At 40.6% G+C, this 11024-nt stretch overlaps 2 protein-coding genes across 2 annotated transcripts; one reads left to right on the top strand and one right to left on the bottom strand.

Moving 5' to 3' along the window:
* Positions 1-310: 310 nt before the first annotated feature.
* LOC133530439 (uncharacterized) lies at positions 311-1637 on the top strand. Its single transcript, XM_061868350.1, has one exon. It carries the CDS (start codon positions 404-406, stop codon positions 1052-1054), a length of 651 nt encoding a protein of 216 aa, XP_061724334.1. The 5' UTR covers positions 311-403; the 3' UTR covers positions 1055-1637.
* A 2725-nt stretch (positions 1638-4362) lies between these two features.
* LOC133530234 (uncharacterized) lies at positions 4363-7067 on the bottom strand. Its single transcript, XM_061868102.1, has 2 exons — positions 5891-7067; positions 4363-5159 (listed from the first exon to the last, which is right to left on the bottom strand). The coding sequence occupies exons 1-2, from the start codon at positions 6839-6841 to the stop codon at positions 4938-4940; spliced, it is 1173 nt and encodes a 390-aa protein (XP_061724086.1). The 5' UTR covers positions 6842-7067; the 3' UTR covers positions 4363-4937.
* Between the last annotated feature and the right edge of the window lie 3957 nt (positions 7068-11024).

Here is an 11024-nt window from a genome sequence, read left to right as displayed (position 1 = left end):
TTGAGGGTAGATTTTGTTTACTTTTATTTAATGTCGGGCCATGCTCAGTCTAGGGTTCCGTAGTTACTATTCTGTCAGAATAGACTAAACGAGGGCTATTAGTAAGTATCATGTACATTACAAGATAAGGGAGTACATTCGCAGCGTTTTGTATATCTTTTTACAAAGAAGAGAAGACTATTTGCAATAACGCAAAACCAGCTGGACCGATCATGTTCGAGTTTTCATTAAAAATACATAGTATGACGCACTACCCACTGCATGTGTATGAAGTTATAATGTTCGCCGTATTATTCACCAGAATATTCAGGGTTTTCCAGCAAAGAATTTGAAGTTATTTTTAGATAATAATAATGTTGAAGTTGTTGTTTCGGCGAAAGTCCATGAACCATCTCCGTGGCTTATGATGTACGCTGATGACCATAAAGTGCTAACTGAGCATAAAGTGAACCAATGGAAGGGTGCGCTAGAGAACAGCGGTCTGAAACTAAACGTTGCGAAGACCGAGTACATGGCATGTGGCATGGACCCCGACCCCATAAAGGTAGGAGAGGAATTTGTCGTGAAAACGGATAAATTCAAATACCTTGGTTCCGTGTTGCACGAATCTGGTGAAATCGATCACGACGTCCAAGCCCGAATAAGTGATGCTTGGGCAAAATGGCGAGAAGTAGCCGGTGTCATCTGCGACCCCAGGGTACCGGTGAAGCTAAAGGGCCTTGTGTACAAGAGTATCATCCGCCCAGTCCTACTATATGGTAACGAGACCTGGCCTGTCCTCGGAAGACATGTCCAGCAGCTTCAAGTCACCGAGATGGTGACGTTGCTATGGATGTGTGGCGTTATGCGATTAGATCGCATACGTAACGAACACGTCCGTGGCAGCCTCGGAATCCGTGACGTAGCGGATAAGCTGCAGGAACCAGTAAACTACGTCGGAAATAGATGCCTCAACCTCACTGTCCAAGGCCCTAGATCACGCGGCCGCGGTAGGCCTGAAGCGCTAGCTGGACGTCGTGACATCGGACATGGGAGGGAACAATCTCACACCTGAGGATGCCGAAGACCGGGCAAAGTGGAGAAGATTTAGTAGGAAACCGCTAGGTTGAAGAAGAAAAAACAGTATTTTATTTATAATTATTTATTTTGTTAATTTTACTAGAAAATCTGCTGTTCATAGTGGTGCCCTTATATGTAATTGTTAAAAATTGCATGGAACCTAAAAGCGGTAAAGATATTTTAAATTATTCCATAGAAAGAATTGTAGAAATTTAGATGTAATTCACAAAAATAGAACTAAACCTTTCATACCATAATACAACGTTAGCATACTTTTGTTTTGTTTTACTATGGTTGATGCATAACTGTATTTGTAGTTGGATTTGCATTGTCTGTATTATAGTAAACAAGGGGTGTAACTCATATACTTATTAGTCTTAATGATAAGAACAGATAAGATTAATTGTTTAAAAACATACACTACAGCACGTGGCTGACAATGGGGGTTTTGGATGCAAGAAAGTATGCATGCCCATACCCTAGGTAGAGTAGGTGGACCGTTGTCTGACCAATGGTGATGGGTACGCTGGAAACTCGGCGTTTTGGACGCGAGAAAGTATGCATGGCCATACCGTACCGTTATCCGTATACCGTTGTCTGGTCAATAGTGGTGGGTACGCGAGAAACTTGGCGATTTGGGAGATTTTTCAAACATTAGTAGATACCTAGGGCAGTAAAGTAAGAAACGTCTCCTCTGCTTCGCCTCGACCGATAATTACATGTGATCTGATGCTGTCTTATTTGCTGACCGAGGTGTGTAACATACTATTTTTCTGTTCTACGGAGCCGGAAAGCGGCAGCTTCGCTTATGCAGCGGCTTACGTGAGCTATGACTCGCGAATGCGACGCGGCGCGGCGCGGCGGCCCAACGGCATTCGGAGATCGCCCATGTAAGACTTCCATAGGTATCAAAGGATTGAATTCACCCGCACCACGCCTAAAATATTCCTTCTATGATCTTGTTCGCTATAGTTTTCATTGAAAGACCTATCCAACGATATCCAAAGATATTTTGTATGGTTTTTTTTGTGGTTTTTATTTTACCGTTCTGTCGTCATGCATAATTTATGGATCTAAGTAAGTATACCGAATTGCAACTTTCTAGTACTAACGATCACGGAGCGAAGCCGCGGACGGACGGACAGACGGACATGGCAAAACCAAGGGCCAAACCCTAAATGTACTGTTTCAAAATAAAATTTTATCCCTTACATGTGTTATGTGCGCTAGCAACTGATATGTTTGAAATCAGTGTCAAGTCATTTTTTAACCGACTTCAAGATTTCAAAAGGTTATCAATTCGGTTGTATGTTTTTTTTTAATGTTTGTTACTCCATAACTCCGTCATTTCAAATTATTTTTTTGTTTGAATTTATATATATACAGATTGGTCCATAATATCATACCGTTTTTCTTAAAACTCAGTTCTGATGATGGGATCCATGAGGAATCGAGGGAACTCTTCAAATGTGAAAGGCATACATATAGTGATTTTTGTATTTTCTGTAACAAATCAAGCATTTACATACAAAAGTGACATTTGATGAAGTGGAATTGCTGATGATGATCTGAATGGAACTCTTCAACTACGCATAGTACACGTTTGGCGATTTCTCCTCTTCGCTGTGTTTATTAAGTAAATTATATTTTCAAGACGAATTTTTGTCAAGTTCGAGTTCTGACGATGGGGTCCATGAGGAATCGAGGGAACTCTTCTAATATGAAAGGCATATATATATATAGTGATTTTGGTATTTTCTTTGACAAATCAAGCATTTACATTTAAAAAAGTGATATTTGATGAAGTGGAACTGCTGATGATGATCAGAATGGAACTCTTCAACGACGCATAGTATACGTTTGGCGATTTCTCCTTTTCGCTGTGTTTATTAAGTAAATTAGATTTTCAAGACAAATTTTTGTCAAGTTCGAGTTCTGACGATGGGGTCCATGAGGAATCGAGGGAACTCTTCAAATATGAAAGGTATTCATATACCTTCCAGAGGACGCCCCTCCCCACACCTCGCCTGCGGACCCTACCACCTCGACCGTACGGAACGCGGTGGCTAGTTGCAGGGCCACCGTTTCGCCGGAAATTCGGACCAAAAAGGGCATATTGGCCCACAGGGAATAACTAACCCCGACCCCCTGCGAGCCTCGGCCCCTAGGACCTGCATCCCCGCTGACGGCGCTCTACTGCGCAGGACAAACGGAGGTAGGTGAGTGTAGTCCGCCTAAGTCACCTACACCCTAAGCGGAACCGGGAGATCCGTAAAACATAGCTGGCAATTTGATCGAAACCAAATTGCTAGCCATGTTCTACGGGAAACTCCAGAGTGTGTCATACCCCATTCGGGTTTTTAGGCCCTCGTGAGTTACGACGTCGCCTTCATACTCGGCTACTGGTGGTCCGGGGCAGATGGAACGTGCGACGCCCGACCGACCACCAGCATTACCAGGGTGTGCGACCCACCCCACAAGTGGGATTGGTTCGTCCATGGCTTGCGGCGGCATAGCCATAGACGACGGGGACGCGTATGATAGACTTGAGGGAGTAAGCCTGCAGGCCCAGCGCCGCGCACCTGAACCCGCGTAACTACTCCCCCCTACACCCCTTGTTTGCCACATATAAGTTATAATAATATAAGTTACAGGCGTTCTAAAATTGAAGCGCTTACCTTGTACAAATTGTACAAGTTGCCTTTAGTCCTGCCTAAGCAAGCGAGAACTTGCACGTGTTAACGAGCTCCGAGCACACCGAAACAGAAAGAGACTAGCTTATGTTTAACAACGAGTATGATGAGCATGCGAAAATTTATCAAAAATAACAGATTTCTTCGTAGGTCTAAGTTAAATATGGAAGTATTTTTGTGCTCCTAGTTGTCGTCCTATGGTACCCCATTGGTACAGAGGGCCTTCGAAAGACGTCGCTATCCGCTCCTGTCCTGTGCCTCGCGCTTCGCGTCCCTCCAACTCAGTCCGGCTGCCCGCAGCTCGGCGTCGACGGTGCGGTGATATGTGTGCGCCGGCCAACCCTGTCGCCAGCTACCATGCGGCCTCCACTTGAACGCGATCCTGGCTGTGTAGTCCTCTGGTCTTCGAAGGGTGCGCCCTATCCACTTCCACTTCCTGTGAGCGATTTCTTGCTTGACCGGGACTTGGTGGCATCGATTCCATAGATCCTTGTTGCTGATAGTGTTCGGCCAGAATATGCGCAGAATGTATCTTGGGCATAATATCATTGGGTTAGGCTCCTAAATTCGCCATAAATGAGACCAATTTAAATTGACTTCTTGTTATTTCTCGTTTATTAAATGGCACAAACGGAATCCTCATAGTTCGTCATGTTCGTCCGTCCGTATATCACAGCCATTTTACTCAATAACTATCAGTTATTGTTATTAAAATTTGAGTTAAAGAGGTGTATTTTGTGAGCCTAGAAATTTTTATTTAATTTAACAATTTTCAGTTTAAAAAGACATTCACAAGAGTTATTTGTTTACAAGGGAGCAACGTTGTTGTTTTACCGCTCGTGCTAATATTGATACCCAAGGAAGCGAAAGATCCCAAAAACAAATTTTGCCCCCGAGTGAAACAACATAAGGAAACAACTAAAATTTGCATCAGCTTATAACTTTCTCATCAGTTTTTGAACAGTCAAGAGAGCTTTTACCAGCTGATGTGATTTGAACATTTGAAATGCAACATTTCTGAAATCACACTATTTTTCTAGAATTAAGAAAGATGGCAAAAACGTTAAGAAAATAAGAGAGAGTGCACATATTTAATACGAAAATGTATAGGTAATAAATGTTGGTGACGTTGACCAATGACGGGGAGAATTGCCGACAATAGCTCTAAAGTTATGTTAACTCTTCTCACAGCAGTCCCCACTCTACGTAGTTATTTAGTATACCATTAAAACGCTCTTTAAAAAGGTCGTTACCCTCCACCGCAAAATCGTCTAGATCTGCATCCTCATTGAAAGCAGGGATTTTGTCCTTATCCACCAACACCATAGGCAGATTCGCGACGCCTATAGCTAGCCCCAACATTGCACACTCTTCCAAACGCGATCTGTAAGTATTCTTCGGGTATATCTGAAACAAGAAAGATTGCTGACCAAGTATTTATGTACAGCGCCATCTATCGGCTAACTAATTTACGCAACCTAATTTCATGCAATCTGCATGTTAATCTGTTATGGAAAGACCCGTCAAGGAATTTTCCAGAATGACCTGGCGAGAAATTGTATGGCAAGCAACATATATATGCCTGATATAAAAAAAAATTAAATAGAGGTGGATTGTCAAAGAAAACTTTGTAGCCATAGTAAATTTACTGCCATCTTTCGACACATTATTAAAACTTTTAGAACGCCATTTGACTTTGATCCTTATTCTTTCACTGATATGTATTCAATTTGTTAAATAAAAAGAGGCGCCATCTTACTGGGCACTACCTAAAGGTTATGGCGCCATCGCTCGAAACGATTCTTTTATACCTTTGGCCTTTGATCTATGAGGTGGCGCCACTTTTTGATTTTTAATAAATTGAACACATATCCGTGATAGAATAAGGATCAAAGTCAAGTGGCGTTCTAAAAGTTTTAATTATGTGTCGAAAGATAGCTGTGTATTTAGGTCGCTACAAAGTTTTCTTGGACAATACACCTCTATTTCGAATTCTCTTTGCTAATATTAACTGTTGACCTCGACAGTCTGCAAAGAGTATAACGACATTAGCGACAGAGAAAAATAATGTTATGTATGTTGGGTTTTCAGGGATAATTCTTTATCAGGTGAACCGATCTCAATCTGTTATTTTTTACCTGCTCTGGGTCAACGCGTAGTCTACGTAAGGACGCCTTCAGCTTCTCATAGTACAGATCCAGTAACTCTTGGTAATGGGCACGGCGAAATGACTCGTCTGTAGCAGTATAAATGAAGTACATAAGATCGACCACAGCATTTGCATCGTGAACCAACTGAAAGTCGAGGACAACTAACTCTAATTTCCCATTTCTACGTCTATGCATTAAGTTGCTTGGCTTGAAATCCCCGTGAATCAAAACGTTGTCGTTCCTCCTTCGGTAATAACTCATAAATAGTTGGTGAAATCTCTTCGGTTTCTGAAAGTAGTTTTTAAGTTTTTCTCTATGTTTTACTGCGGATGAGAACGCATTGGCCAGCATTTTAGGCGAAACGCTTGCAAACCACGTTTCTAGTTTAGATACGTCCATCGTCAAATATTCGCTGGTTTGCTTAAAAGCTTCTGGGTTGTACTGAGAGTAAGCTATGGAAAGAGCATGAAACTGCGCCATCAAAGCGACACCCGTTGACATATACTCGAAATCCGCAGATTTCTGTCTGTCGGTTTCTTCATAACCTTTCGCAACCAAATCTTCTATCACCAGAGTTTCGTTTAGATATTCGTAGCTACTTCCATATAGTTTCGGCTTACGGAATCTATGTTCCTTTGGGACACTACATATTTCTTCTAACTTCTCGTATTGTTTCCACAATGTTTCGTAGAAGCACAGCTCAACGCTATACGGACAAAGAATAGGGTTATTCAATCGTGTGTTTGCGCTCCACGCGGCAGATTTTGCGAAGAGCTTCATGCCTTTTTTCCCTTTTGCGCGGAGAGTCACGAAGGAGAGAGACGACATGATGCTGGAGCCATCGCCGTCCTTTTCCGTGACCATGTAGTCATCATACTCCTGTTCTTCTGTTATCTTCATAAACAATTCCCGCTGAGATGCTTTCACTCGCCTTGACATTGCGATTGTGTTTTCATTTTGTTTATACGACTATAAACTGCAATTTTGATATCACTAATATATTATTAATATTATCAGTAAGTAACAGAAGAATAATGTGGATTAGTTTGTTTTTTTTTTGTTTTTTTTTTCGAATGAAAAATTGTATACTAATCTATTATATACGATAACAACGAATATATTTAATTTAATATGAACTCGGAATCATGTACCTGTACCTACGCAAATAAAGAACGATACAATTTCATTTCATTTATGTATAAATACGTATAAATTAGTTTCGCCCGATAAACGCAATATTTTAATAAATTTTACAAATTGTGAACAACTCAAATTGATTTTCCAAAGCCATCAAATTGGTTTGTTGTTTTTAAAATGTGGCAATCAAAGCATAATGCCCACCATTTACACGGGAACCGACTTCAAGCATATTAGTTGCTAGCGCATATAAAAGGAATCATAAGGAATAATATTGTATGGAAAACTATACATAATTGATATGGATGTCGAACAAATTTTGGGTAGAAGCTGGATGAACAAATTCAAAGTAGATTTGGCTGAAAGGAGTACCGTTGAAACCTGTACGAATAAGGCGCCGAAACTAGATATATTGCTGGAAGAATACGAATTTTTGATATTAATTTTATTTTTCCATTTTTTAATTTTATGTGTTTGTTCTCACTATAAACGCACCCGGCGTTTGAAGTTTCAAGGTCTAGATCTGATCAGGTCAGTCCCATTGTAAAAGTTGCACAGTATGACCTATATACATATACAGCCTGAATGTATGAAATAGGACCAACTTGAGACTAAATGCTATGAAACAAATAGGACCAACTTGAGACTAAATGCTAGACTAGGCTATGCTAGGCTTTTACATATAAAAATATTATAAATCGGTTCATAAATGACGGAGTTCTGAGTACTTCTGAGGTAACATACCTACTCGTAATCTCCTCCTGATTTGAAGTCGGTTCAAATCAAAAAATATTTCATCGAACATTAAATTTGAATCTTATCTACGTAAAACTTTCGTTTATTAATTGCAAATGTCACTGTGTTGTTTATTAAATTCATGATAACCTTTGACTATTATCTTAATAGTACAAAAACACTACAAAAATGTAGGTAGGCACTTAGCTTAGGTACCAATATTTATTTTAAATTCAGCGTATACATTGACTGATATTTCAAAAGCAGCTAATTTAAAAGGTATACTGTAAGAGTCCCCTTAAAACAGGGGTCTCCAAACTTTTTTACCCGAGGGCCATATTGCATCTCTAAAACTTTCGCGCGGGACACCATGGGTTTTTGCGCCGGGGGATCTATTTGCTGCTGTTAGGAACAGTTCCACTCTAAATGCATGCTGAACACCTGGAGTTTGGGATCCGTTTGGCAACCTCCCGCGGGCTGGATAGGAACGCCTCGCAAGCCGGATTTGGCCCGCGGGCCAGGGTTTGAAGAGTCCGGGCCCGGGCCGAGACGTCCGACATTTCGATTTCTAAAGAAACCATCACGTGATCACTAAAGCTTGGGAGTGGCTTTTTGATAGAAAACGAAGACACGAAGAACGAACAAAATCTCAGCCCGGACCTGGACCGTTCTAGCGTTGAGTCATCCTTAATCCTATACGTGGGTCAAACACATTTTAGAAAAAGGTCACTTCTGTAGACAATAAAATCAAAGTGAACGACTCTGGTACATAGATATCCCGTTTTTAGGGTTCCGTAGTCAACTAGGAACCCTTATAGTTTCGCCATGTCCGTCTGTCTGTCTGTCTGTCTGTCTGTCTGTCCGAGGCTTTGCTCCGTGGTCGTTAGTGCTAGAAAGCTGAAATTTGGAATGGATATATAAATCAACAAAACCGACAAAGTCGTACAATAAAATCTAAAAATTCAATTTTTTTTAGTGTACCTCCCCTACACGTAAAGTGGGGGTGAAATTTTTTTTTCGCTTCAACCCTAGAGTGTGGGGTATCGTTGGAAAGGTCTTTCAAAACTAATAGGGGTTTTCAAAAAACATTTTTTGATAAAGTGAATATATTCGGGGATAATCGCTCCGAAAGAAAAAAAAAATGTGTCCCCCCCCCCTCTAACTTTTGAACCATAGGTCCAAAAAATATGAAAAAAATCGTGGAAGTAGAGCTTAAGAAAAACATTAAATGAAAACTATAGCGGACATGATCAGTTTAGCTGTTTTTGAGTTATCGCAAAAAGTTTTCCCTTCATAGTAAAAAGACTTTAATTAGGTACTGATTATGCAAATTTGCCTATTTGTTTAACTCGGGTGAAAGGTACCGTTTCATCCCTTGGTTAACAATTTACTATACTTTAAGCTCCAGTTTGGCTTATTGTGACGGAAGAGTAACTACGGAACCCTACACTGAGCGTGGCACGACATGCTCTTGGCCGGTTATTCTTATTTGAGTCTTCAGCAGCACTGAAGAAATGTATCCCGCCTGTAAAGGTACCGCGTAAAAATTAGCTTTAGGTTCCCTTAACTTTGCGATGTCTACAGAAAAGACGCGAACGAGTTTGCAAAAAAATGTGTATGACCCAACTAAACGGGCAAGACTGAAAAAAAACCTCAATAATCCTCAAAATTCTGTACAAGAAAATAATACAAAAAGATGATAATTATTATAGGAAATTATATTATAGGACATTATTACACAAATTGACTAAGTCCCACAGTAAACTCAATAAGGCTCGGGAACAAATATCCATGCTCATCACACGAATAAATGCCCTTACCAGGATTTGAACCGGGACCATCAGCTTCGTAGGCAGGGTCACTACCCACAAAGCCAAACCGGTTGTCTAATATATATATATGACATTATTACACAAATTGACTAAGTCCCACAGTAAGCTCAATAAGGCTTGTGTTGAGGGTACTTAGACGACGATATATATAATATATAATTATTTATAAATACTTAAATACATAGAAAACACCCATGACTCGGGAACAAATATCCATGCTCATCACACGAATAAATGCCCTTACCAGGATTTGAACCCGGGACCATCGGCTTCATAGGCAGGGTCACTACCCACGAGGCCAAACCGGTCGTCGGTCGATGATGTTACAGAGTGGAAATTTTTAAGACCTTTGCCCTATAAATGGTTAAAAGGATCAAGGCAATTTAATGGAAAATAAAAAACCCTTTACTGCCTTTTCTGGAGTCATAACTACTTGTGTCTTTTGTGTAAGTATTCTGAATATAAAGACGTTTGACCTGTTCCCCTATTTTTGCCCCTGCCACAAGTCACCCTGTAAGGGTATAATCAAGCGGTTAATTCTAACGGGTCGGTTAACGTAACGAGGTTGTCGCGACAGATTACGGCGAGATTGGAGTGAGATTACAGCTACTATACAGTACCCCTAGTGTAAATTTTATCGACATCATAACGTGACGAACGCGTTTGCGTTAAGTCTCATTTTGTATAGGATTTTGAATTTCCAAAACGTCCCGCTTGGCGCGCTCTTTCTAAATCCAATACAAAATGAGACTAAACGCAAACGCGTACGTCACGTTTCAAAATCGAATTTATTTACACTAGGGGTACGGGTGCTATATGGTTTTATTGCGTTGTATTTTATAAAATCACGAACATAGGGGGCCGTTTAATCTATCTTTGCTCTATAGGTACTTTTTAGGGGTTGGGTGTTCTCAAAATATTAGAATACCAATAAGTTTAACTAAAGATCGGAAAAGAGCATGTCGGGCCAAACTCACAAGGAAAGGTACCCAACTGTCTGGTTCCGATTTGATTTATATTTATATACGTTATAGAGTAGTCTAAAATAACGGACGGAACTGTCAACTTTTTGTTCTAACTGACAGGCCGATACCATCCGGCGGTATGGAAGGTAGAGGCAAGGAACAGAATCTCCTTAGGCAAAACTGTTGCAAAAGTGTCCAGCTATAAATATTAGATCTAAATCTCTCCAGAGTAGCGGGAGAGTACCTAGCTAAGAACCTAGGCGTTATTGAAGAGTGAAGTGCGCTGTCTATGATTAGATTTTTTTCTCAAGTATTCTAGGTATTGTAACGCCACCTATTTATGGTTTTTTGGCGGAAACTTTTTGGTATATGGAGATTGTGTTCCTTGCCTCTGCCTTCCATAGTCCGGCGGACTGTTCATCAGTTGGCACCTTTAGTAGCAAAGCGTTTAGG

The sequence above is a fragment of the Cydia pomonella genome, chromosome 22 (genome assembly GCF_033807575.1).
Source record: "Cydia pomonella isolate Wapato2018A chromosome 22, ilCydPomo1, whole genome shotgun sequence".
NCBI classification, from domain to species: Eukaryota; Metazoa; Arthropoda; class Insecta; order Lepidoptera; family Tortricidae; genus Cydia; species Cydia pomonella.
The sequence above is the reverse complement of the archived record's forward strand: the minus strand, read 5'-3'. Positions and strand labels throughout refer to the sequence as shown.